Below are 27,833 nucleotides of genomic sequence, written 5' to 3'. Positions count from 1 at the left end.
AAGAACTGTTTGGGTTTTGTCACCATCTCTTACAGGGAAGTTCTCACATGAATGTGTTCAGGGGTTTAGTGCACTTTATTTTTCAGCTATCAAAAAAAAATCAGATCACTAGATTCAAAGTCCAGAGTGCTAACCATTACACCATGGAACCATGTGTTTGTGAGTTTTAGTTCACTGTGTTTCAAGCAAATGCAACTTAAACTACGGTTTCTTGCTTTTAGTAGTTGGTTACTGAACCAATGGAGGACGAGACAACTGTTGGGGGTTTGTCACATTACGGTGAGGTTCTGACATGATGGTTTCCGTTCAAATACATTGGAAAGGGGAGATTATATATTGTATATGTTTGGGTTGACTCTGTAAAGCATCAGGTTCCACCGAGATTTGAACTCGGATCACTGGATTCAAAGTCCAGAGTGCTAACCATTACACCATGGAACCATACGTTTCTGAGTTCATGGAGCATTTTTATGAGCAAATGCAACTATATCTACGTTAAACTTTGGTTTCTGACTTTTAGAGGTTGGTTGAAAGTTCTTGCAACTAAATAGTTTCTTTTGACAGTGATTACGGGGGCAATGGGACTCTTTCTACTTTCTTTTTGGACTAGAAAGACTACCTGATGGCATACATAAAGCAACCAGGTAGCACTGTGGGGTTTCTGTCTGTAAATGATCAGGTTCCACCGAGATTTGAACTCGGATCACTGGATTCAAAGTCCAGAGTGCTAACCATTACACCATGGAACCATGTGTTTGTGAGTTTTAATGCACTGTTTTTCGAGCAAATGCAACTTAATCTAAGTTAAACTTTGGTTGCTTGCTTTTAGTAGTTGGTTACTGAACCAATAGAGGACGAGAGAACTGTTGGGGGTTTGTCACCATCTCTTACGGTGAGGTTCTGACATGATGGTTTCCGTTCAAATACATTGAAAATGGGAGATTATATACTGTATATGTTTGGGTTGACTCTGTAAAGCATCAGGTTCCACCGAGATTTGAACTCGGATCACTGGATTCAAAGTCCAGAGTGCTAACCATTACACCATGGAACCATGTATATGTGAGTTTTAGTGCACTTTATATACGTTAAACTTTGGTTTCTCGCTTTCAGTAGTTTGTAACTGAACCGATAGAAAAAGAGAGAACTGCTGGATAAACTACCTTTGAATTTGATAACTCTAAATGCTGGAAGAAGAAAGAACTGTTTGGGTTTTGTCACCATCTCTAACAGAGAAGTTCTGACATGAATGTTTCCCCTTAAACCCTAAACCTACATCTAAACATGTGTGGGGTAACTCTAATGTATCACTATGGAACCACGTGTTCAGGGGTTTAGTGCACTTTATTTTTCAGTTAATGCAACTAAACCTACGTTAAACTTTGGTTTCTTGCTTTTAGTAGTTGGTTACTGAACCAATAGAGGACGAGTCAACTGTTTGGGGTTTGTCACCATCATTTTTGGACTAGAAAGAGTACCTTATGGCATACATAAAGAAACCTGGCAGCACTGTGGGGTTTCTGTCAGTAAATCATCAGGTTCCACCGAGATTTGAACTCGGATCACTGGATTCAAAGTCCAGAGTGCTAACCATTACACCATGGAACCATGAGTTTCTGAGTTTTAGTGCACTTTCTTTCTGCACTCTTTACTCTACTTTGGACTACAGAGGAGCTGTGTTCTATGAAACTGAAAAGTGCACTTTTCTTTCGAGCAAATGCAACTAAATCTACGTTAAACTTTGGTTTCTCGTTTCTAGTAGTTTTTAACTGAACCAATAGTCCATAAGGGGTTATGAGGGTATTTATTTATTCTTTGTATTTTTACCATGTTTTCTGTTTTTTTGGGACTTTCCTCTCTGAATGTTCTTGCAACTAAACAGTTCCTTTTGACAGTGAATACGGGGCAATATGACTCTTTCTACTTTCTTTTAAAAATGTCGTACTAGAAAGACTACCGTTGAATTTGATAACTGTAAATGCTGGAGAAAGAATAGGTTCCCCCATCTCTTACAGTGACGTTCTGACCTGATGGGTTCCCTTTAAACACATTGGAAATGGGGGATTAGATATTTTATATTGGTGGTTTAACTCTGTAAATGATCAGGTTCCACCGAGATTTGAACTCGGATCACTGGATTCAAAGTCCAGAGTGCTAACCATTACACCATGGAACCATGAGTTTGTGAGTTTTAGTGCACTGTTTTTCGAGCAAATGCAACTTAATCTACATTAAACTTTGGTTTCTTGCTTTTAGGAGTTGGTTACTGAACCAATAGAGGACGAGACAACTGTTTAGGGTTTGTCACCATCTCTTACGGAGAAGTTCTGACATGATGGGTTCCCTTTAAATACATTGGAAATGGGAGATTATATTTTGTATATGTTTGGGTTGACTCTGTAAATCTTCAGGTTCCACCGAGATTTGAACTCAGATTACTGGATTCAGAGTCCAGAGTGCTAACCATTACACCATGGAAAATGAGATTGAACCAATAGATGACGAGTCAACTGTTGGTTCTGTCCAATCTCTTACAGTAAAGTTCTGACATGCGTTCCCTTTTGGAAATGCGGGATTATATATTGTTATATATTGTATATGTTTGGGTTAACTCTGTAAATAATCAAAAGACTCTGGTCTAGAAACGCCAACGTATAACTTTTACTTGCAGAGGCACAACTCCTCTGTAGTCCAAAGTTGAGTAAAGACTGCAGAAGAAACGTGCAATAAAACCCTAAACACATGGTTCCATGGTGTAATGGTTAGCACTCTGGACTTTGAATCCAGTGATCCGAGTTCAAATCTCGGTGGAACCTGAAGATTTTCTGAGTGACTCCCAACATATACAACATATTATCCCCCATTTCCAATGTGTTTGAAGGGAAACCGTCATGCCAGAACTTTACTGTAAGAGATGGGGACCAAACACTCTCTCTTCATCTATTGGTTCAGTCACCGACAACTAGAATTGAGAAACCAAAGTTTAACCTAGATATAGTTGCATTTGGACTTTCCTCCATCTCTTACAGCGAAGTTCTGACATGATGGTTTAAACATATTGGAAATGGGGGATTACATATCAATTATGTTTGGGGTAACTCAGCAACTGATCATGCTCCACCGAGATTTGAACTCTGATCACTGGATTCAAAGTCCAGAGTGCTAACCCTTACACCATGGAACCATGCTTTTTAAACATTATGGCACTTTTATTTCCAGCAAATGCATGTCTTATAAATGTCTTTATTCCAGAGGAGCTGTGTTTCATAAAACTAAATCCACAGTTCATCAGGGGCAGCGTGACTATTCACACTTTCTGTTTTCATTTTGTACTAAAGAAGAATAAGTTTGGTTGTTATCCAATGGGTTTTGCTAGCTCTAAATGCTGAATGAAAGAACAGTTTGGGTTTCATCCCCCTCTCTTACAGGGAAGTTCTGCAATGTGAATGTCCAATTGTCACTGGTGCCCACAGTGAGAGTAACACTCTGCATTTATTTTAGTGGACTAGCAGACATCATATACAGAGTTACCAGGATGTCTGTCAGACCTGTTTCTGTCAGTAAGTCATCAGGTTCCACCGAGATTTGAACTCGGATCACTGGATTCAGAGTCCAGAGTGCTAACCATGGAACCATGTGTTTAAGGATTTATTGCACTTTTGTTCTGCACTCTTTACTCTACTTTGGACTACAGAGGAGCTGTGTTCTTTGAAACTAAAAACCAAGGCTTACTTTGGCGTTTCTAGACCAGAGTCTGGGCTGAATACATGGTTCCATGGTGTAATGGTTAGCGCTCTGGACTCTGAATCCAGTGATCCGAGTTCAAATCTCGGTGGAACCTGAAGATCTACAGACAAAACCCTGGTAACTCTGTATATGATGTCTACTATTCAACTAAATTAAATGCTGACTGTGGGCACCACTGCCAATTGAAACAAGTGAACATTCACATTGCAGAACTTCCCTGTAAGAGAGGGGATGAAACCCAAACTGTTCTTTCATTCAACATTTAGAGCTAGCAAAACCCATTGGATAACAACCAAACGTATTCTTTCTTTAGTACAAAATGATACAGAAAGTGTGAATAGTCACGCTGCCCCTGATGAACTGTTTAGTTGCAAGAACATTCAACAAAATGTACCGTGGATTTAGTTTTATGAAACACAGCTCCTCTGGAATAAAGACATGTATTACACATTCATTTGCTCGAAACAAAAGTGCCATAATGTTTAACTAACATGGTTCCATGGTGTAATGGTTAGCACTCTGGACTTTGAATCCAGTGATCCGAGTTCAAGTCTCGGTGGAACCTGGTTTTTTTGTTGACAGAAACACCTTATACCCTTTATATATATAATATACCTCAAGGGGATCCATGTCTTCATCATATTGGCAATGAGTTGATGACAGCCTCAACCTTACTGTATGACATGAAGGACAACCCATATACTTCATTCCTTCAGGATCTAAAATAAGCAGAATCAATCAGGTAACTTCTTTCTCATGTAAATGAAGCATCAGCAAAGCCCTGTTAATCCACTATTCCTGGTTTCTCTCATCAGGAAACGGTTTGGTTTAGGGAGTAACACTCTGACACAGAGAAGACCTGTCTGTCCCAGAACTACTCGTAGGAGGTTTCTCTTTTTCTTCTTGGGTACAGTGACGTGACCATGCCCAAATGGACCAATCCATGGAGCTCGCCAAAGTTTTCAGGCAATGTCTTCCCCTCTATCTCTCAATGTAACACCCTCTCAGGAATAAAAGCACTGGGCCAAAAAAAAAAAAAGTTAAATGAATTTTTTTTTTAAATTAAACTTTAATTTTTAAAAAAAAACTTTTTAACATTATACTCAAAGAGCCAGTAAATATCACCCGGGGGCCGGATTTGGCCCGCGGGCCGCCAATTGAATAGCCCTGGTTTACACCTTGAAAGACACGTTTTCCATTGTTCCCATCAATGTTAAAACATGAAAACCCTAGTGCTATAGAGTGAAATGCAGAAACAGAATAACATTCCCATATGGTTTATCTAATCTGACAGCAGTTTAAATTAATTCCTGAAAGTCTAACCAGCTGTTGTGTATTTAGTGGTTTAGTCACTGTGTAAACTTTGTCTGCTCCAATAAGTTCTTACTTTAACAGACAACAATGCCAGCATCAAACCACTGTAATTTAATGTCACTTCAGCTTTAATGCCGTATAAAAGCAGTTTATTTCCATTCAATCATTGTCCTTTTTATTCACGCTCCAGTTTGGGGTTTTTCATAACTTTCTGGAACATCTGCTTTGAGTTTGTTAGCATGTTCTTTAGTCCTTTGACTCCAGATAAGGAGAGAAAGACTTGGATGTGGAGGTGGCTGCGGCTCACTCAAATTGCTGGAAGGAGGCATGTGAAGAGTTTCTTGGTATTTCGCTGGTTTGAAGGTGATTTCTGCTGGCGGAGAGACTTGATGAGACCTCTATTGGAAACATATGTTCTGGCAATTGCAGTCTTTACTACGCTGTGGGTTGCAGACAAGCTGTGTGCTATGTAACCCAAAACTATTCTGAGTTCAACGTTCAGACGTTTGTTGGCAAAAATAGAGAAAATGAAGCCATATGGATCGGCTCTATTGGACTTTGAGCTATGGTTTGATTGGTTGATTGTTTATCGACCATGGATCTCTGTCCTTTACATTTTTGAACAATGATGAGAACAATGGACAATGTGTCTTTTAAGTTGTAAACCATGAAAGAAATGAATAGTGGATTAACAGGGCTTTGTTGAATGCTGGTGTGATTAAATCATGCCAGTTAATAGTTATTCTAGGGCAATACGATTGTTTCCCTTTTCCTTGCTTCGTTAGAACTAAAAAAAAGGTACCTGATTTGAACCTGAAGCAATGAAGTATATGGGATTTGCTCCATCTCATACAGTAAGGTTGAGGCTGTCATCAACTCATTGCCCATGATGAAGACATGGATCACCTTGAGGTATATTATACTGTATATATAAAGAAACTAGAATGAACTGTGGGTTTACAGTTAATCTTCAGGTTCCACCGAGATTTGAACTCGGATCACTGGATTCAAAGTCCAGAGTGCTAACCATTACACCATGGAACCATGAGTTTTGAGAGTATTTGCACAGTTTTTTGGGAGAAATGGAGCTGTGTTATGAGTCAAGAAACAATACTCTATGTTCACCCTCTTTCTAGTGACTGTTAGCAACTGAAACCAATAGTCCATAACTATGGAGGGTAATTTTGCTTTTTCTATTTTAGATGATCCCAAAAGTAACTTGTTTGAAAAAAATGAAAAGGGCTTTTGATTGTTAATCGGGCGTAGGTCTTTTACCTTTCCACTTTTTCAGACTTCCCCACTTCTTCCAACTGAGAGAAAGGTTTCAATGGGACGTTTTAGAAAATAAACATTTAATCAGAAAAAACTTGATTTTGCTAAATCACCTAACAGTTTGGGTTTTGCCCCCAGATGTTAATGGGAATGTGAAGCTCTGCCTTGATGGTTTCCTTTCAAACATTATGGAAATAGTGACTTGATGTTATATATATATATTTGGCGATACGTTAGTAAATCATCAGGTTCCACCGAGATTTGAACTCGGATCACTGGATTCAAAGTCCAGAGTGCTAACCATTACACCATGGAACCATGAGATTCTGAGTTCATGGCACTTTTCTTTCAGCTAATGCAACTAAACCTACCTTAAACTTTGGTTTCTTGCTTGTAGTAGTTTGTAACTGAACCAATAGATGAAATGTTAACTGTTTGGGTTTTGTCCAATCTCTTACAGTAAAGTTCTGACATGATGGTTTCCATTCAAACATTATGGAAATAGTGACTTGATGTTATATATATGTGTGGGGGATAAGTTAGTAAATAATCAGGTTCCACCGAGATTTGAACTCGGATCACTGGATTCAAAGTCCAGAGTGCTAACCATTACACCATGGAACCATGTATTGTAACTTGTTTGCACCGATATTTTTGCCATAAATTGAGCTATGTTATGAGACTAAAAACATTTTTAGCTAACTCTTAATGCTTGAGGAAAATATATCTGTTTGGGTTTGTCCCCACATCTTACAGTGAAGTTCTGACGAGATGGTTTCCTTTGAAACACATTGGAAATGGGGGATAAGTTACTGGTTATTTGTGGGGTAACTCGGTAAATGATCAGGTTCCACCGAGATTTGAACTCGGATCACTGGATTCAAAGTCCAGAGGGCTAACCATTACACCATGGAACCATGAGTTTCGGAGTATATTGCACTTTTCATCTTTCAGGCCAAAAGAGGATATGTGTGCTATGAAGACATGAACATCTTGGGTGTTCCCGCCATCAAGTTCTGCTGGGATGGTCTGATATATCTGACCCTGTCCTTTAAGTTAGGCCCCAAGCCTGTTTTTCAGGTTTCAGGCTCGAAAATGACATTCCCAGAACAAATGACCATATCTTCCCTTCTAAAAGGGTTAAATTAATAATCTTTTTTCTCAAAGTAATGATAAACCTGTGAGTTGGATTTAGAAAAGTCAGAATCAATAGAGATGTTTTTTATTTTAAAGAAAATTCAGATTGAACATGGTAAACAACTGTAAATTATAGTGTCCGTCCAAAAGATATTTTGTATTTATAGTGAAAACTAACCTTGGATGATGGGTTAGTAGACTAAAAGCTTTAGGAATCCAAACTACAACATATAATAAGTACCCTGTATCAAGATTGATGCAAAACAAGTGAAATTTGACCTTTTTAGACAGATTTAGCAAAAAAACCTCTTCTGGGGCCATTTGGGTGGATTTTCGTTATCTCTGGCCCCCCTTGCTCGATTTTGACATGTGACATCTCTTTCTGACCGTTAGAGCCAATAGAATCCAAGGGAAATCGTCCCGCACACACTCATGTTTAAAAAAAAAAAGGTGGCGTCTCTGCGCATGCTAGCTTTCAGCAGAGGGGAGAAATATCGCTGCTCTGATATCAAGCAACGGAAAAGCTGTTTTATTGCTTATGGATTATCAGAACATTTCAAAGGGGACGCAGTCACATTGGATTAACCTATGGATTAACTACAGCATCGTTTTTATCGTTTTAATGCCATTTAAGACCAGTTTAGACCAGACAAAGACGAAGGTAAGCCATGTTAGCTTTGTGGGCTACCTAGCGCCACTTGTTTTGATGTATGTTTTTGTTGATAACGTCGCGAGTTTGTATCTTTCAGTGTTGAGGTGGGCACCGTTAGATTCTGTGTCTCCTTGCGATCATAAATGATGTGTTGGATGTGCAGCTAGGATAAGTAATAAGGGAGCTAGGAGTGATTATCAGTGCAGTAATAGGTTAGCATTCTTCGCTCAGGGGTCATTTAGATGCTTCTTATGAGACTTGTGTTTTGTTTTGGTAAAAATGGTTTGTATCGTCAGTTAGCTGAGATTATTCCCGTTAATCTGGTATCACATGAATAGGTTCTTAAATATTAAGATCCCCTGAGACACAGTGTCGTGAAAAAAAAACTAAAATACCCGCCGGCGGGGACCGGCAGGTTTAAACATTATGGAAGAAGAGGATTTGAGTTCCACTTGTCGCTAATGTACAAAGCACACATAGAAATATTTAGAGTGTGTTTCACAGATCCTAGTATTTGGAGCAGTTGGTAGAAATGATATATAAAGAAACCAGGATGAAATGTTGGTTTACCGTTAATCTTCAGGTTCCACCGAGATTCCACCGAGATCACTGGATTCAAAGTCCAGAGTGCTAACCATTACACCATGGAACCATGTGATTTCCTCAGTTCTGGTCCAACTTTTTCTAGCAGATGCAATTTTATTCACGTTCAACTTTGGTTTCTCACTTCTAGTAGTTTGTAACTGAACCAATAGAGGAAGAGAAAGCTGTTTTGTCCCATCTCTTACACTGAAGTTCTGACATAATGGTTTCCCTTTAAACACATTGGAAATGGGGGATTATATATTGTATATGTGTGGTGTTTCTGTCGGTGATTCATCAGGTTCCACCGAGATTTGAACTCGGATCACTGGATTCAAAGTCCAGAGTGCTTACCATTACACCATGGAACCATGTGATCTTGGCTGTATTGCACTTCCTTTCTGCCAACTATTGAACGGTGTGCCATGAAACTAAAAGCTTTGATTTATTCTGGGTTCACCTTCTTCTAGTAGTGTACACACGGCATCTATTGCACGTCTGTCCGTCCTGGGAGAGGGATCCCTCCTCTGTTGCTCTCCCTGAGGTTTCTCCCATTTTTCCCTTTAAACTGTGGGTTTTATTCGGAAGTTTTTCCTTGTACGATGTGAGGGTCTAAGGACAGAGGGTCTAAGGACAGAGGGTGTCGTATTGTCATACTGATATTCTGTACACACTGTGAAGACCACTGAGACAAATGTAACATTTGTGATATTGGGCTATATAAATAAACATTGATTGATTGATTGATGGTGTTGGCAACTGAACCAATAGTCCATAGCTTAGCAGTGAATTTGCTTTGCTAACCTTTACACCATGGAACTATATGTTTGTACTTTAGTGCACTCTTTTTCTGGGAAATTGCAGTCTTTATATTGTGTTGGATGCTTGAGGAGGAACAGTTTGAGTTTTGCCCCCTTCTCTTACAGTGAAGTTCTGCTAAGATGTTACATTTGAACAAATACCTCAAAAATCAGACCCTGTTTTATAAAGATTATGGATATGAAGGATTTTAATTTCACTTAGACAATGAGATTAAGACTCTGCATTTAACCCATACTAGACTCAGGAGGCGAACAGGGTAACCCTTATATTATAGAAATGTTGACAATTGTCCCTCATGTACACAGCTCTAACAGTGAGATTTAGACTCTGCATTGAACTCTTCAAGACTTGCCAGTTATTCGATAACAGAACTATGGGGTCTGGTTACTAAACTATCAGGTTTAGTCACAAGAACATTCAACAAAATCTACCTTGGATTTAGTTTTATGTAACACAGCTCCTCTGGAATATAGACATGTATTACACATTCATTTGCTCAAAATAAAAGTGCAATAATGTTTAAGTAACGTGGTTCCATGGTGTAATGGTTAGCACTCTGGACTTTGAATCCAGTGATCCGAGTTCAAATCTCGGTGGAACCTGATCAGTTGCTGAGTTATCTCAAACATAATTGATATTTCATCCAATATGTTTAAACCATCATGTCAGAACTTCGCTGAAAGAGATGGAGGAAAACACAGAGTGCTAACCATTACACCATGGAAGCTTGTCTTCTTAACGTTTTTGTACTTTTTTTGAGCAAATGCAACTATATGTAGATTAAACTTCACTTCTAGTTGTTGGTAACTGAACCAATAGAGGAAGAGAGAAGTCTCTGGTCCCCATCTCTTACAGTGAAGTTCTGACTGTGGGGTCAGAGGGGTGATTCTGTAGATCATCAGGTTCCACCGAGACTTGAACTCGGATCACTGGATTCAAAGTCCAGAGTGCTAACCATTACACCATGGAACCATGTATTGAACCTTGTTTGTATCTTCAATTTGCCATAAAGTGAACTATGTTATGAGACTACAAACGTTGGCATATTCTGGGTTCACTCTTCTTCTAATGGTCACATCCCAAGTAACTTGTTGAAAAAATAGAAAGGATTGTTAATCCTTTGATTTTGCTAACTCTTGATGCTTGAGGAACAAAGATCTGATTGGGTTTGTCCCCATATCTTGCAGGGAAGTTCTGACGTGATGGTTTTCCTTTGAAACACATTGGAAATGTGGGATTAGTTACTGGTTATTTGAGGGTTAACTCCGTAAATAATCAGGTTCCACCGAGACTTGAACTCGGATCACTGGATTCAAAGTCCAGAGTGCTTACCATTACACCATGGAACCATGAGTTCATGAGTGTATTTTCCCAGTTTCTTTGGCAGAAGTGGAGCTGTGTTATGAGTAAAAACACTCTGAGATATTCTGAGTTCATCCATCTCCTAGTGTCACAGAAGAAACATTTAAAAGTTATTCAAATGTACAAGTTACAGTCGAAGTAGATTCTACTAATTTACAAATCACACATAAGCCATATTGCACAATAGTGAACTTGAAATGTTTTAGCTCTATGAAGCCTGATGTACTTTATATGATTCTGTTTTCTTCAAGTTTGTATTTTGTTGGTCGAACGCACTTATTGTAAGTCGCTTTGGATAAAAGCCTCAGCTAAATGTAATGTAATGTTTTTTATATAATTGCCTGTTGGTTTAATTACACAACAGCAGTGTCTTAGCCAACTGATCAGGTTCCACCGAGACTTGAACTCGGATCACTGGATTCAAAGTCCAGAGTGCTAACCATTACACCATGGAACCATGTGATCTTGGCTGTATTGCACTTCCTTTCTGCCAACTATTGAACGGTGTGCCATGAAACTAAAAGCTTTGATTTATTCTGGGTTCACTTTCTTCTAGTGGTGTTGGTAGCTGAACCAATAGTCCATAGCTTAGCAGTGAATTTGCTTTGCTAACCTTTACACCATGGAACTATATGTTTGTACTTTATTGCACTCTTTTTCTGGGAAATTGCAGTCTTTATATTGTGTTGGATGCTTGAGGAGGAACAGTTTGAGTTTTGCCCCCTTCTCTTACAGTGAAGTTCTGCTAAGATGTTACATTTGCACAAATACCTCAAAATCAGACCCTGTTTTATAAAGATTATGGATATGAAGGATTTTAATTTCACTTAGACAATGAGATTAAGACTCTGCATTTAACCCATACTAGACTCAGGAGGCGAACAGGGTAACCCTTATATTATAGAAATGTTGACAATTGTCCCTCATGTACACAGCTCTAACAGTGAGATTTAGACGCTGCATTGAACTCTTCAAGACTTGCCGGTTATTCGATAACAGAACTATGGGGTCTGGTTACTAAACTATCAGGTTTAGTCACAAGAACATTCAACAAAATCTACCGTGGATTTAGTTTTATGTAACACAGCTCCTCTGGAATATAGACATGTATTACACATGCATTTGCTCAAAATAAAAGTGCAATAATGTTTAAGTAACGTGGTTCCATGGTGTAATGGTTAGCACTCTGGACTTTGAATCCAGTGATCCGAGTTCAAATCTCGGTGGAACCTGATCAGTTGCTGAGTTATCTCAAACATAATTGATATTTCATCCAATATGTTTAAACCATCATGTCAGAACTTCGCTGAAAGAGATGGAGGAAAACACAGAGTGCTAACCATTACACCATGGAAGCTTGTCTTCTTAACGTTTTTGTACTTTTTTTGAGCAAATGCAACTATATGTAGATTAAACTTCACTTCTAGTTGTTGGTAACTGAACCAATAGAGGAAGAGAGAAGTCTCTGGTCCCCATCTCTTACAGTGAAGTTCTGACTGTGGGGTCAGAGGGGTGATTCTGTAGATCATCAGGATCCACCGAGACTTGAACTCGGATCACTGGATTAAAAGTCCAGAGTGCTAACCATTACACCATGGAACCATGAGTTGAACCTTGTTTGTATCTTCAATTTGCCATAAAGTGAACTATGTTATGAGACTACAAACGTTGGCATATTCTGGGTTCACTCTTCTTCTAATGGTCATATCCCAAGTAACTTGTTGAAAAAATAGAAAGGATTGTTAATCCTTTGATTTTGCTAACTCTTGATGCTTGAGGAACAAAGATCTGATTGGGTTTGTCCCCATATCTTGCAGGGAAGTTCTGACGTGATGGTTTCCTTTGAAACACATTGGAAATGTGGGATTAGTTGCTGGTTATTTGAGGGTTAACTCCGTAATTCATCAGGTTCCACCGAGACCTGAACTCGGATCACTGGATTCAAAGTCCAGAGTGCTAACCATTACACCATGGAACCACGTTCACTACATTGAACGGACGATATGTGTGCTATGAAGAAATTAACGTCTTGGGTTTTGTCCAAATCAAGTTCTGCTGGGATGGTCTGATATATCTGACCCTGTCCTTTAAACATTATGGAAGAAGAGGATTTGAGTTCCACTTGTCACTAATGTACAAAACACACATAGAGATCTTTAGAGTGTGTTTTACAGATCCTAGTATTAGGAGCAGTTGGTAGAAATGATATATAAAGAAACCAGGATGAAATGTTGGTTTAGCGTTAATCTTCAGGTTCCACCGAGACTTGAACTCGGATCACTGGATTCAAAGTCCAGAGCGCTAACCATTACACCATGGAACCATGTGATGCGCTGTACATTGCACTTTTTTTCTGGCAAATGCAGTCTTTACTCCACTAAAACTAATAACTACAGTATATCTTGGGTTCACCCATCTTGTAGTAGTCACAGAGGGCTTGGTAACTGAACCAACCGTCCATAACTATCAAGAGTTTATATGTTTATAACATTTCATCCCCTTTTCTTCCCGCCTCATTCTTTCAGCCTCCAGTGAAGTCTGTCTGGTCTGATGTGCTTCTGCTTTCCTTTATATAATTGATGTTGTTTTTGGTGACCCATTCCTATACATCAGTTCAGTTTCATCCTGTTTTAGTCTTAAATGATTCTCTTGATGCTCAGACTTATTTCAGTAGATGACATCAATGTGACATTGGGCTCCAGCTCCATTTACAGATCAATGCTGAGTAGTTAAATGTATGAATTGATACAGAATAACATTCTCTCTATCTTCCAAATAGCTTGGTTTAATGTGAATGCTACCACAGTCCCTTCAGCTCTTTGAAGTGTTTATCCAGTTACTTCATGGTATGTAAAAGCTGCATGTGGAAGGGGACACACATTGAGGATTATCATACAACTCTGGAGTGTTTTCACACTTTCATCTCATATGTGTTGGGTTTACTGCCTGGAAAGTTGCTGTTTAAGTTCAACCTTTCGCTCTCAATGGCGTCATTTCCAGCCATATAAAGCAGAACATACAGTAAATGTTACTACAAATAAAAACATGTATTATAGCCTCTGGGACTCACAGCTGAGTTGCGATAGATTGAGGCCCCCTTGCACCTCTCCCTTACAACTCATGCCACTAATCGCTTTTCCACATGTGCCACTTTTCCTCCTGGACAAGATAAATACTCAGGAAAGGCCCCCCTTCTCCGGAGTGTGTCGAAACAAGACACACATGTTGGAAATCTCTTATTTTCTGCAGGCAAATGGCCATGGCCATCAGGTCGGTTAAATGGATTCCTTGCGTCCCTCACTTGCGTCGTTTCCCTGCGACTAGTCCCTCCCACCAGGGGAGCAAGGAGAGAGGAAACCACGAGAAGCAGGGAAATGAGTTTTAAGAGCAATGGGACGTCCTTTCCTCCGGAGCGTCACGTGAAGTGATGACGTCGCACAGCTGATCGTCTGACAGCAGCTCTGTCCCCGTTATTTCCACACACACCCCCGCCTCTGTTAGTACACATTTACTGACACAAACATTTGTATCATCTGTTGTAGACCCCAATAAATAAAATAAAATAAGAACTCATTCTCAAAAAAGATAAACGCCATTCTTAAAATGTATAAACGAACAATAGTTAGATTAATATTGATCAGAGTGCACAATAGAAATAACATAATTGAGAGAAGAAAAATAGATATGTTATCTATCAAAACCCAGTTAGATTAACATTCATTGGATTGCACACTTTGTGTGTTTGTGTGGATATGCAGCACATTAACATTTCAATAGCACTTAATGACTGACTGAATGGAAATGACAATAAATGAAAATGTAAAACGAAAAAAGCGATCATGAAAATGTTTCCAATAAATGAATAAAATGATTTTTGACCACTTTGTTGTTCTCAAATCAAGAAGTATCAGATCAGTGCATGCGCTGCATCGTCCAATCAGTGAGCGATACACAGTAAGGGGGCGCGGCGAGTGTCTGAGGATTTCATCGGCGGATGGACTGGTGGTTCCTCGATTATCGCTACTCCATTATCGCTCCTCGATCCTCCGGCAGAAATAAGAGCCATGGGACGGTACTCAAGATGGCGCAGACAAATCAACTTCCTGTGAGACCGAGGACTGAGGAGCGAGGAAATGAAAATAGTCGACCTGAGACCTGAGTGTCAGTCCATGTGAGGACCATCTGACCCCTAAACAGGAACACGTTTTACTCTTATGTGAGTTCTCTTATTGTAGCAGTGATTAAGGTTTGAAATGAATTCTGTTTAATTCAAAGGAAATGGTAGTTTGTAGGTTTTATGGGATCTAGTTAATTTTCTGTAATCTTTGTACTAGCACGGCACGATATTGGAAAAAACGGACATTGAGATTTCCCCCCCCCCCGCGATATAAATTGCGATATGAAAACATGCAGGAATTGAAGAAAAGACCGTTTTTTCCCCCGCAAACTTTCTTGAACTTTAATGCCATACAATTGGTATTTTTTTAACTATATTTAACCGGATGAAGGAGTTTAGTCACGGACGTCTGGATCTTAAGTTATCAGAGCAACAAGCTGAGCTAGCTCGGTTAGCAGCGCCGAACTGGAGAAACACATGAAACCACTTTATTCAGTGTTTCTACCTTTAATCACGGGGTCCGTTTGCTTTGGAGATTTGATCGGTGGTTTGCTGTCACTCACTCAAGAACCCTGACATGAGAGCTGCGCAAGTTTTCCTTTTGTAGCAAGCAGCAAAATAATTGTAACATGACGTGTTTGAGTTAATTTGCCTACTTAATATCGCAAGTCCTAAAAAAAAAATTAAAAAGATTAAAAAAAAAAAGAAGAAATTAAGAATGTTTTTTTTTTTAAATCGTCACGTCCTGCGATGTGAATATCGCACATGCGCATATCGCGGTTATCGTCACGACACGATATATCGTGCAGCCCTACTTTGTACCCTTTGTTTGTTTAGAGTCATGTTCTGTATAGTAACCCAAAGCAGTACACACATGTTAGAAATCTCTTCTTTTCTGCAGGCAAATGGCCATTTTCTGTCCATATTAGGACCTGAACAGGAAGGGGAGGGATTTGAAACGTAGGAGAAAATGTCCCACTAAAAAGGAACTGTGTTTATATACATCTGAAGTGTGGTATTGGGTTTGTGCTTTTGGAAGTTGACAATTTAGACTCTGAATAGTACTCATCCTAGTATTAGGAGCTATATCTGACCCTAGAAACCCAAAACGGGACACACATTATTTTTGCACGCAAATGGCAATTTGTTGTCCATGTGAACCCTACACATGAAGGGGAGGGCTTGGAAAGTAGGAAAAATGTGCAACTTAGATTAAAGATGAGCTGTGCTATGGGTTTAGACTTTTGTTAGGTTGTAACTGCACCAACTCAGACTCTGAATAGTACCCATCCTATTAGGAGCTGTTTGTGTATATATGAGGGGTTTCTGTCAGTAAATGATCAGGTTCCACCAAGATTTGGACTCGGATCGCTGGAGTCAGAGTCCAGAGTGCTAACCATTACACCATGGAACCATGCTGTCACGGCTGTATTGCACTTTGTTTGTGCCAACTATTGAACTGTGTGCTTTGGTATATTCTGGGTTCAGCCTTCTTCTAGTGCTCACAGTATCTGAACCAATAGTCCATTGGGTTTTGCCCCCCATTTCTTACAGTGAAGTTTTGCTATGATGGTCAGTATGAATGAATACTCAGAAATACCTGACCCTATAAACCCAAAACAAGACACACATGTTAGAAATCTCTCTTCTGAAGGCAAATGGCCATTTCAGTCGATCCTCTGAACCCTAAAGCGGAGTGGGAGGGATTGTGCTTCTGTTTTGATCAGACATTCAATCTGATTATTTTCACCCCAGCATTGCCAATAGAAATATTTTCCCCATTGTCCTTTTGGGTTGAATGTTTAGTCTGGATTTCCTTGCTAACCCACAATGTTTGGCTAAAACGTGTTTGTTTTCATGTCTGCCAACGAGTCATGTACTGTATATCTAGCAACTCAGAACAAGACACACATTAATTTCTGCAGACAAATGGCCATTTTTGGTCCATGTGAGGACCATCTGAACCCTAAGCAGGAGGGGGAAGGATTGGAAAAGTTGAAAAACTTAGACTCTTATTTAAGTTTTCTTACTGCATATGCAGAGATAAAGGTTTGGCATGGATGCTGTACAGTTCGAGGGAGAGGGTAGTTGTGTATCTGTCATTATCAGACATTTAAACTGGTTATTTTCACACCCAGCATGCCCATAGCAATCTTTTGACCCCATTGTCCTGAATGTTGAGTCTGGATTGCCAACGTTCGGCTAAAACCTGTGTTTTTTTCACGCCTGCCAACGTGTCATGTACTGTATATATACAGTAACTCCAGATGAGGTCACCGTCACCACATTTCCAGTCATTATCATGTTCCATGACTTCAGCCTTTTTACAGTTTTATCCCCTGCAGTCCAGACCTCGATACCTCAAACCGGATTGAGCAATGTGGTTTATCTCTGGGAGGAAATAGCAGAGGGCAAGTAGACAGATGGTTTGTACCTTTCACTCCGCTGCCCTTCCCTGGAGGCAAAACGCCAATTTAGGAAACCACTACTTTGTCATTATTTGAAGTGTAGGTTTGTTTTTTGGCTGTATATGAGAGAGAAGTATCGTCCCATCTGTGGAGCAAAGCAACGTCCAACCCCCCCTAAACCAGCCAGACTGAAATGCCTCCACTCAGTCACGTAGCAAAAGAATGTGGGTTGGTCTACTGGAGAGGAAAATGTTTATTTAAGCGCTGCAAATAGTCTGAGAGGAAAAGCTCCGAGCTGGTTTTTGATGGCCTCACACTGACTGTGAACTAACAAACTCTGGCTCACTATTCTTTTCCTACATAGATAAACTCTTTATCGGTCCATCAAAGTTACAAACCAAGATGGAAAACTGTTGAATTGGCCAATGTACATCTGATATTTGTGGACATTAGTTTGTGTGTTGAAGGGTTAGGGTTTGATATTAAACCCCAGAAAAGTTCATTCCAGGTTTACATATCTTCAGATGCTTCACTCCTACAGCCATGATGTTTTTGTAGCTTAACAGACACATTGGTGTACGACTCATAGAAATGATTCAAAGGCACAAGCAGATGTCATATATTTCAGCACTGGCCCTTGAAATTGTAAAACATTTACAAAATAGGTGTTTTTGGGGCCTGAGGAAGTTACTAAAAGCACATCGATGCTACAATATTGCCTGCTTAAAATATAGTTTTTTAAATGATCTGGCCAAATGTAGATTGTAGTGGGCAAGGTGCTGCCAATTCCCTATCCTGTTGTCTATATATTGAACAGGTTTTTACGCCATAAAGCAAAATAATGGGCTAAAAGGTGCTAAAACGCCCAATAAACTAAGGGGGACTGTAGTTTTGTGTAAACTTAATTGTACATCCGTCCTTACTTCTCCTCCCACTTACATTAAACACATCTAACTGATGCATTTTTAACAGAAAACTGTTTTAATTACTCAGCAGGTAAATCTGGGTTTGGTTGATTGATGTTGTGCAACAGTGACACATTTAAGGCCAAAATAACTTCAGTATAAGTAGTATGTTAGTGACCCAGTGTCTGTGGTTAAAGATGAAGTAGTGGTGGAAATAAATGTCAGTCTCCTAATTACCTCCTACTTCATGTGCACTCAAAATGCTGTTTTAGTGCTTTTTCTGACTGGTGCTTTCCAGCGACACACTGTAACGTTTTGCACGTGTTACCTTCAGCAGGGGGTCACGGTGTTAAGCATTAATAAAAGGAATCGGCGGCGAAATGTTTGGGCAATCTGGAAAAGATTTACAAGCAGACGCAAAAGCTGGGGGTCTTTGCATGTTACGTAACACAGGAAATACTGTTTCCAGACGCACGTATGGCCTGTTCACATCAGAGTGCATCGAGGCAGAACATGGAAACTAATACATTCCTCAAATTAACTCCAGTTTGTTCACTATGAATGAACTAGAGTGGGAATTAATTACACATAAACCGTATTATAAATGATATACACCGATGGCATAAACAGGTATTTCGTCTGTGATCAAAACAAGTTAGATAAGGAATAGGAACAAATAGGAATATTGCAGGAAAGCTCAAAATGTATACATAATACAGATATATACGGAAATAAATGAGGATTTGTTATGAATATATATAAAAAATTAGCATCAGGATACTTTATTTATCCCGGGGGAACTTAGGTTTTCTGACCGTTGCTCCATTTTAGAGTAACGCAATTGTATAGACAATAGAAGATGATGTAAAAATGTGTGATAAAACTATCCAAAAAATGTAATAAAAAGAGTAAAAATAATAATATATATAATCATTATAATTTAAAGCAAAAATATGCATTAAGAATTTAAAATAAAATCCAAATGTTTATTTAGAAATAAAAGTTTAAAGTCAAAATGTGCAATAAAAGCATGAAATACAATTGAATAAATAGATGAACATATGCCAATATACAGTATATACGAGTCCAAAGTAGGTACATACAGTACATCTTGACATATATACATATTTGATTGACTTATTTGCACCTCTCTCAATGTTTCTGTCCACAGAACATGGATATCCAGGTGGAGGATGTGCGCATCCGAGCCATCCTGTCCTCGTACAGGAAGCGGATCCCGATGACGGAGGGCTACGTGGAGGTGAAGGACGGTGGGAAATGGAAACAAATCTGTAACACGGAGTGGTCTCCGCTGAACGCCCGAGTCATCTGCGGCATGTTCGGCTTCCCCGGAGAGAGAAAGTACAACGGCCAGGGTCTACAAGTGAGTACAACTGTAACGTATTTGGTAGAGCTGTACCACAAAAGTTCAAACCATTGAAGCTTTAATGTAAGACCAGCTGCAGGAATGAGTCCCTAAAACTTAGCATTTGAGTACTTTGTGTTCCCTGGTCTGAAAGTCAAATGGTTTCTGAATGGTTTTTGGTTGTTATCCTGAAATAAGGTCTGTGGTTAACACAAGCTGAAGAGATTTTTGTTCACGACATGTAATACATCAGAAATACCCCACTGGTGAATTTAAAAACAGTGGTCGCTAACAAGTGTCTAAATGAGACGAATAAACGTCATCACGCCCAACATTAGCCACCTTTAGCTTAGCGGTGGTGACGTGAAGTCATGTGACCGTGCTGTAGTTTCCTTTATAGCCCAACATTAGCCACCTTTAGCTTAGCGGTGGTGACGTGAAGTCATGTGACCGTGCTGTAGTTTCCTTATAGCCCAACATTAGCCACTTTTAGCTTAGCGGTGGTGACGTGAAGTCATGTGACCGTGCTGTAGTTCCTTTATAGCCCAACATTAGCCTCCTTTAGCTTAGCGGTGGTGACGTGAAGTCATGTGACCGTGCAGTAGTTCCTTTATAGCCCAACATTAGCCACCTTTAGCTTAGCGGTAGTGACGTGAAGTCATGTGACCGTGCTGTAGTTCCTTTATAGCCCAATATTAGCCACCTTTAGCTTAGCGGTGGTGACGTGAAGTCATGTGGCCGTGCTGTAATTCCTTTATAGCCCAACATTAGCCTCCTTTAGCTTAGCGGTGGTGACGTGAAGTCGTGTGAACGTGCTGTAGTTCCTTTATAGCCCAACATTAGCCACCTTTAGCTTAGCGGTGGTGACGTGAAGTCATGTGACCGTGCTGTAGTTCCTTTATAGCCCAACATTAGCCTCCTTTAGCTTAGCGGTGGTGACGTGAAGTCATGTGACCGTGCTGTAGTTCCTTTATAGCCCAATATTAGCCACCTTTAGCTTAGCGGTGGTGACGTGAAGTCATGTGGCCGTGCTGTAGTTCCTTTATAGCCCAACATTAGCCACCTATAGCTTAGCGGTGGTGACGTGAAGTCATGTGAACGTGCTGTAGTTCCTTTATAGCCCAACATTAGCCACCTTTAGCTTAGCGGTGGTGACCTGAAGTCATGTGACCGTGCTGTAGTTCCTTTATAGCCCAACATTAAGCCACCTTTAGCTTAGTGGTGGTGACCTGAAGTCATGTGACCCGACCGTGCTGTAGTTCCATCTATAGCCCAACATTAGCCTCCTTTAGCTTAGCGGTGGTGACGTGAAGTCATGTGACCGTGCTATAGTTCCTTTATAGCCCAACATTAGCCTCCTTTAGCTTAGCGGTGGTGACCTGAAGTCATGTGACCGTGCTGTAGTTCCTTTATAGCCCAACATTAGCCTCCTTTAGCTTAGCGGTGGTGAAGTCATGTGAACGTGCTGTAGTTCCTTTATAGCCCAACATTAGCCACCTTTAGGTTAGCGGTGGTGACGTGAAGTCATGTGACCGTGCTGTAGTTCCTTTATAGCCCAACATTAGCCACCTTTAGCTTAGCGGTGGTGACGTGAAGTCATGTGAACATGCTGTAGTTCCTTTATAGCCCAACATTAGCCACCTTTAGCTTAGCGGTGGTGACGTGAAGTCATGTGACCGTGCTGTAGTTCCTTTATAGCCCAACATTAGCCTCCTTTAGCTTAGCGGTGGTGACGTGAAGTCATGTGACCGTGCTGTAGTGCCTTTAGCATAACGTTAGCTTTTTACTTGAAAAATCTATTTGTGAGTGTTAATATGCAAAGAAAACATGGTTTCAAAAAAGATGAATTAAACAAAATGGCTCCTACATTATTGTTTTCAGACGGATCCAAACATCCCCAATATATTTAACAATCCAATAAATAAACTGTTGTTATGTCTAAAAGTAAATTTAGTTTGATAAAAGAAGGATGTAATAATGTCTAACGTTCACAACATGTTTTCATTCAACCAAACAATCTGTTTCAGTCCATATTTGTTGGCGCTTTGCCTCAAAAACAACTTTTTTACTGCTATAAAAAACTTCTTGGGCATTGAAGGCGATGAATCACTTTCACAGCCTTAGTATTTCGCAATGATGTGGTCCAACAATGATATACTGTGAATCAGGAGCTGTTTTGTTGCATAACTCAGGGGAGGTGAAAGAAGGTCAATACTGATCTGTTTTGATATCTTACATGTTTTTCAACTCTGAGGAGCAAGATATGGGTGTTTAAGTTTATTTATAGAGAAATGCTGATTTGTATTTTTCCTCAAAACACTTTGCTTTACTTAATGATTATGAGAAATATCTATATCAAACTTCTGCCTTTCCCACGCTAAACCCTAGACAAAACAACACAAGTTAGTCAGGATTCCCTTTCATTTCTCACTATTGTACGGGTTTAAAAACATCATTTGTAGAACTATAATTGGTTTAACCCTGTCAATGTATTTGCTACCCCAGCGTGAAGTATATTTACCCGATGTTTAGCTCTGTCTTAGTCTCCTCCACAGTGTCTTTAGCTTCAAAATGCTCCACTATGTTTCTCTCTGCTGAGTTGTAATCAGGTAGTGTATAGTGGGTTTAGTGTATGTCTTGTGGTTTTTTTCACGAAACTGTGTCTCAGAGCTTCTTAACATTTAACAACCTATTAATGTCTCAACACCCACTTAACGGGAAGAAACTCAGCTAACTGACAATACGAACCATTTTTACCGAAACAAAACACAAGTCTCACAAGAAGCGTCTAAATGAGCCCCTGAGCGAAAAAATGCTAACACACAGAACTCACGGTAAAAATACTTTATTACTTATCGGATCTGCACAAACAAGATATCAGCTAGCAAGCTGAGATTCCACAGATTCTAGATGTATAAGTATCATCACTGAGCGATCAAAACTCGCTACACAGGAAGCAAACCCAGATGATGTAGCCTTTGCTGTTGTTCTGATCAGAAGTTGTGTTCAATGGCATTAAAAACGATAACATCGCTGTTTGAAGTTAATCCATAGGTTAATCCAATGTGTCTGTCACTTTGAATGATTTCTGATAATCCATCAGCAATAAACCTAGTTTTCAGTTTTCAGAGCGTAACATATCTTTCGTCTGTGTGTGCATCACTCTTACTCCTCAATGTAACATGTAGGTGGATTTAGGAACTTCCCCTCGATCCTATTGGCTCTAACGGTTCAAAAGAGGTGTCATCATCAAAATCGACGAGGGGGCCCAGAGATATGGAAAATCCACCCAAATTACCCAAGAAGTGTTTTTTTTTTTCTAAATCTCTCTAAAAATATCAAATATCACTTGTTTTGCATCAATCTTGATACAGGGTACTTATTATATGTTGTACTTTGGATTCCTAAAGCTTTTAGTCTACTAACCCATCATCCAGGTTAGTTTTCACTATAAGTACAACATATATTTTGGACGGACACTATAATTTACAGTTTTTTACCATGTTCAATCTGAATTTTCTTTAATGTAAAAAACATCTATATTGAATCTGACTTTTCTACATCCAACTCACAGGTTTATCATTACTTTGAGAACAAAGATTATTAATTTAACCCTTTTAGAAGATATAGTCATTTGTTCTGGGAATGTCATTTTCGAGCCTGAGACCTGAAAACAGGCTCAGGGCTAAACAGGTTAAAACAGCCTGAGTTGTCTGTTATACAAGTTAAATAAATGGTGAGGCCATAATAAAACCAAAACAATAAGCTGAAAGACTAAATGTGTCAAATAACTGAGATTAATTTAAGCGTTGGATGATTATTCTTTGGGCTTTAATCACTACAAGTAGCTCCTTATACATTATCCACAAAATACTGCTTCAAAAATATGAACCATCTTCACTCAATTGAATTATATGTACCCTATTACCTCTGTTTTGGTCTCTTCCTACGTCCCTATAGCTTCTAAATGCTGCACTATGTTACTGTCTGCTGTCTGCAGCTGAGAAAATATTGAAAAGTGGGTTCATAGGATCTGCCTTTCTAAATAAAACAGCCTGATTTGGCTGGAATACAAGTGGACGAGACAGTAAATGAAACCAGCAAAGTATCGGGCCATAATTGAACCAAAACAACGAGCTGAAAGACACACCATGGCGTCAAAGAACTGAGATTAACTAAAGCGTTGGATGATTATTCTCTGGGGTTTCACTACAAGCAGCCCCTCATACATTACCCTGATCCATTGTTGATATAAAATACTGCTTCAAGAATATGTACCGTGTTTAAACAACACCAGAATATCAATTCAAACAAAACACTTTGATTTATGGTCCCATCCCACAAACCCAGGGCTTTTGGGTCTTATGTTGGTTATGTAATGAGAGATGTCAAGTTATAGTGTGGAAATGATTCGACTGTGCGGTGAGTTACTTTGCCGACCTCATGCTGACACTCGAAACATAAAACATCTCTGTCAGCGTAGATTATTATGGAATGTAATGTATTGCTTTAACCTTTTACCGCCATCTGCTCGCCAACTACATCGTCCATGGACTCCAAGTGTTCGGTCATTTTGGACAAAGGAGACATTTATATTATAATAATCTTGGTTTAATTCACAGCAAGGTACACCCTGAACATATGGAGTGTCCAAGAGAAAAGTGTTTCCAATGTGTGGACCAAATGCTTCGATTCAGAGGCTGTAATAAAATGAAAAACCCAACCTGAATCCTTTATGTTCCACATCAGTGCGTTCCTCAGCGATGTCGTAATGTACGAGTGACTCCCGGGGAGGGATTTGAATCTGTTTACATGGGAGAGCCACAGGTTAATCACTGTTTCAATAAAACATCCAACACTGGAGTTAACCTTCAGTTTACTGCGGGCGGGAAGTTTCCTCTGCGTTAGCTAACCACAGCTGCCTCACTTTCCATCTACGTGTCTGTCAGCACACTCCCATGAAACGTGTGTTTTGTAACAGCGCTGACACAGAGCCAAGCTCTGCTGTAGCTTCACAGTTTCATCATGTTGGTTGCTCCTTTGTTGATGCTCCTGTGAAGCTAATCCAGAGTCCCTTAGGAAAGGCTGGGTTTAAATTGAAATATCTCACCACAGAAGACAGGAAAAATGTAAAGTCTTTACATAAGGTAAGCTAACGTAACGCTAAGCTAACGATATGACATTTAAATCAATCCTGTGTAGCTCATCCAGAGTCCTTTAAGAATACTGGATTCTAATTAAAATGTCTAAATACGGAATTGAAGATTTTGCTGATCTGTCATATTGAGCTATCGTCACACTAAGCTAACATCACTCTAAGCTAACATCACTCTTAGCTAACATCACTCTAAGCTAACATCACGCTAAGTCAGTGGTTCTCAAACTTTTTCTGTCAGGGGCCCCCCCTTTGGAGAAAAAAAAAAAGTCGGGCCCCCCCCAACACAAATAGTCAGGCTCAGTGGCGGCGCCAAAGATTTATTTTGGGGGTACTGTGGGGTAGCTTGACGTTTCATAGAGGGTGCTCAAACATTTAGGGTTTCCCATTAATGTACCGGGCGCTACAGAGGAATGTTCTACTGCAACACTCCCCACGCATACACACAGTGTACCCGCAACTGTTACAATGAAGGCTCGATAATCAGCTCACGGCATATAGGTGTAAGCAGGGGTAAAGTGCTATTTTTATAGGTGGTGTGTGAACCTCACATAGGGGGGTCCGGGGGCAAGCTCCCCCGGGAAGATTTATTTTTAAATATTGAAGTTAAAAGCATCAATCTGGTGCACTTGAAGAGATCTACAGTATGGATACATCTCTCAACACAGAACTGTAAACGGATTTACTATTTCTTTATGGATATTTTACAAATCACTCCCCTTTTAAACGTTATACATTTTGAATGTCATATAGTATTTCATAATTGTTTTTAATTTATTTATATTAATGGTGACCAAAACGTTTGAGACCCATTGAGATAACACTGAGAGTCCTTTAGCTCACTGAGACTCTCAGTCTGACAGGAGAGGACTCTCCTCCACTTTGTTGTTGAAAAAAACTCCTTATATCCGTTAGCGTAGCTCGCTAGCACCAGAAGCTAACATCAACGATCTCCGGTACCGGTGCGCTCTCTCTCTCGCTCGCGCACACACACAAAATGGCTCGTTCCACACACACACAGAGCCGAGCTTTAATGAAACACAGAGACCCAGACGTAATAGTACTGTACTGTATCATATTATTTTTGAATCAATAATTTTTCAAAATATGATTTATTTTTATTTAAAATCTTTTTAATTTTTTTTTTTTAATAACCATTTTTTCTCCTGATCTCTCGCGCCCCCCACTTTGAGAACCACTGCGCTAAGTTAACATCACCCTAAGCTAACATCACGCTAATCAATCGAGCCCCTTGATATATTACACTGGTTGCCGGTCAAGTCCCGCATATCCTACAAAATCCTCCTCCTTTACATTACATTACATTACATTACATTACATTACATTGCATTAGCTGACGCTTTTGTCCAAAGCGACTTACAATAAGTACATTCGACCAGGAAGACACAACCTTGAAGAAAACAGAATCATATAAGTACATCAGGTTTCATAGAGCTAAACATTTCAAGTGCTACTCAACTGGCTTTAGGTAATCCAGTCCTTTATTAGTATAAAAGTGCTTCGTTAATCGTTTCTAACGCTCGAAGTGGAGTCGAAAGAGATGAGTTTTCAGTTTGCGCCGGAAGATGTGCAAGCTATCTGCCGTCCTGATGTCAATGGGGGAGCTCATTCCACCATCTTGGAGCCAGGATAGCAAACCCACGTGTTTTCGCCGATGGGAACTTGGGTCCCCCTCGCAGCGAGGGCGCAACCTACAAATCCCTACAAATCTCCCTCCATGCCCTTGCCCCCCAGTACCTATCGGACATCCTTCAACCCACATGCCCCACCCCGGAACCTGCGGTCCTCAGATTCTGGCCTGCTACCACCACCCCGCACCAAACTGCGAACCTACGGGGACAGAGCCTTCAGTGTGGCAGCCCCCACCCTCTGGAACGCTCTCCCTGCGGAGATAACGCAACATCCCCACACTTGAAGCCTTCAAAAGGGCCTTCAAGTCCCATCTGTTTGCCAGGCTTTCGGCCCCTAAATCGATCTGTTGTTCTGTTTGTCTGTCTTTGTTTTGTTATGTTTGTCTTTGCACTATTACTTGTGAAGCGACCTTGGGTCCCCTGAAAGGCGCTATAGAAATCAAAGCTATTATTATTATTATATTGCATTTATTTTTTACTTAATTTTCAAATGGAACTACTGCCACTAAAAGTAACCCTCCTTGGGCAAGGCAAGTTTATTTATACAGCACTTTTCAACACAAGCCAATTCAAAGTGAAAGACATTAAGAGCATAGAACACATTAGAAACATTAAAAAGTAAAGATAATAAAACATGAATAACAGGTACATGAATGAAAGTTAGTCTTCAGCCTGGATTTAAAAGTAGTTGCAGCGGACCTGCAGGTTTCTGGGAGTTTGTTCCAGATATTTGGAAATATGCCTAACCACATTCTCACATTCCTCTACCCCGAGTCTTCCTCTGAAGTTATAGTTCCTTTGACAGTTTTCTAACCTTTTTATATTCCTTTCATCCTTCTCTTTCATCCATTTTGCATCCCCAGACAACACATGTTCCTGTTTTACTGTTACCGAACCCATCTTTGACCTTTAAACCACTTTCCTTTTCAATTCCCAGAATGATGGTATTTAAACCCGGGTAGAGAAGTCATTCTGCTTCTGTGTGTCTGCAGGATGTTTGCGCGCCGCAGGAAGCCCTCGTACTGGGACTACGCTGTGAACTGCACTGGGAACGAGGCGCACCTCTCCAGCTGTAAACTGGGCCAGGTTTCACCGCTGAAGTCCAATGTGACCTGTGGTGGGGGGCTGCCGGTGGTGGTGAGCTGCGTACCGGGAAGAGACTTCGCCCCCACCCCCATGACGGGGTTCAGGAAGGCCTTCAGACAGGAGGTAGGTTCATCTAAAGCACACACTCAACCAGTGGTGCTTATTTTAAAGGTCTCCTATCAAGCAAAATGCACTTAAAGGTTCCCTATCACACTGTTTCTCATCAATATAGTATAGGTCTCAGATATATCCAGAG

The 27,833-nt window shown here is 40.0% G+C and overlaps 1 protein-coding gene and 21 non-coding genes across 22 annotated transcripts; 6 read left to right on the top strand and 16 right to left on the bottom strand.

Annotated features, from left to right (window-relative positions):
• The first annotated feature begins 255 nt into the window (after positions 1 to 255).
• On the top strand, positions 256 to 27,833 carry LOC117545822 (lysyl oxidase homolog 2B-like). Its single transcript, XM_034215816.1, has 3 exons — positions 256 to 279; positions 19,490 to 19,702; positions 27,484 to 27,833. The coding sequence occupies exons 2-3, from the start codon at positions 19,493 to 19,495 to the stop codon at positions 27,565 to 27,567; spliced, it is 294 nt and encodes a 97-aa protein (XP_034071707.1). The 5' UTR covers positions 256 to 279; positions 19,490 to 19,492; the 3' UTR covers positions 27,568 to 27,833.
• On the bottom strand, positions 370 to 441 carry trnaq-uug. Its single transcript has one exon. It is a non-coding gene; the product is annotated as a tRNA-Gln (tRNA).
• trnaq-uug lies at positions 678 to 749 on the bottom strand. The gene has a single exon. It is a non-coding gene; the product is annotated as a tRNA-Gln (tRNA).
• On the bottom strand, positions 983 to 1,054 carry trnaq-uug. The gene has a single exon. It is a non-coding gene; the product is annotated as a tRNA-Gln (tRNA).
• On the bottom strand, positions 1,537 to 1,608 carry trnaq-uug. Its single transcript has one exon. It is a non-coding gene; the product is annotated as a tRNA-Gln (tRNA).
• trnaq-uug lies at positions 2,105 to 2,176 on the bottom strand. The gene has a single exon. It is a non-coding gene; the product is annotated as a tRNA-Gln (tRNA).
• Positions 2,745 to 2,816, top strand: trnaq-uug. The gene has a single exon. It is a non-coding gene; the product is annotated as a tRNA-Gln (tRNA).
• trnaq-cug lies at positions 3,770 to 3,841 on the top strand. The gene has a single exon. It is a non-coding gene; the product is annotated as a tRNA-Gln (tRNA).
• Positions 4,241 to 4,312, top strand: trnaq-uug. Its single transcript has one exon. It is a non-coding gene; the product is annotated as a tRNA-Gln (tRNA).
• Positions 6,034 to 6,105, bottom strand: trnaq-uug. The gene has a single exon. It is a non-coding gene; the product is annotated as a tRNA-Gln (tRNA).
• trnaq-uug lies at positions 6,580 to 6,651 on the bottom strand. Its single transcript has one exon. It is a non-coding gene; the product is annotated as a tRNA-Gln (tRNA).
• trnaq-uug lies at positions 6,886 to 6,957 on the bottom strand. The gene has a single exon. It is a non-coding gene; the product is annotated as a tRNA-Gln (tRNA).
• Positions 7,179 to 7,250, bottom strand: trnaq-uug. The gene has a single exon. It is a non-coding gene; the product is annotated as a tRNA-Gln (tRNA).
• Positions 9,004 to 9,075, bottom strand: trnaq-uug. The gene has a single exon. It is a non-coding gene; the product is annotated as a tRNA-Gln (tRNA).
• trnaq-uug lies at positions 10,057 to 10,128 on the top strand. The gene has a single exon. It is a non-coding gene; the product is annotated as a tRNA-Gln (tRNA).
• On the bottom strand, positions 10,427 to 10,498 carry trnaq-uug. The gene has a single exon. It is a non-coding gene; the product is annotated as a tRNA-Gln (tRNA).
• trnaq-uug lies at positions 10,804 to 10,875 on the bottom strand. The gene has a single exon. It is a non-coding gene; the product is annotated as a tRNA-Gln (tRNA).
• Positions 11,274 to 11,345, bottom strand: trnaq-uug. The gene has a single exon. It is a non-coding gene; the product is annotated as a tRNA-Gln (tRNA).
• On the top strand, positions 12,049 to 12,120 carry trnaq-uug. Its single transcript has one exon. It is a non-coding gene; the product is annotated as a tRNA-Gln (tRNA).
• Positions 12,419 to 12,490, bottom strand: trnak-uuu. Its single transcript has one exon. It is a non-coding gene; the product is annotated as a tRNA-Lys (tRNA).
• On the bottom strand, positions 12,795 to 12,866 carry trnaq-uug. The gene has a single exon. It is a non-coding gene; the product is annotated as a tRNA-Gln (tRNA).
• trnaq-uug lies at positions 13,140 to 13,211 on the bottom strand. The gene has a single exon. It is a non-coding gene; the product is annotated as a tRNA-Gln (tRNA).

This window comes from Gymnodraco acuticeps, unplaced genomic scaffold (assembly GCF_902827175.1).
Source record: "Gymnodraco acuticeps unplaced genomic scaffold, fGymAcu1.1, whole genome shotgun sequence".
NCBI classification, from domain to species: Eukaryota; Metazoa; Chordata; class Actinopteri; order Perciformes; family Bathydraconidae; genus Gymnodraco; species Gymnodraco acuticeps.
This window is presented reverse-complemented; position numbering and strand designations above follow the sequence as displayed.

What these genes read in the sequence shown, in the direction of transcription:
- LOC117545822 (XM_034215816.1), top strand. Translation starts at nt 19,493, where the DNA reads ATGGATATCCAGGTGGAGGATGTGCGCATCCGAGCCATCCTGTCCTCG. An exon ending in ACAACGGCCAGGGTCTACAA is followed by an intron (nt 19,703 to 27,483) that starts GTGAGTACAACT and finishes GTGTGTCTGCAG; the next exon opens with GATGTTTGCGCGCCGCAGGA.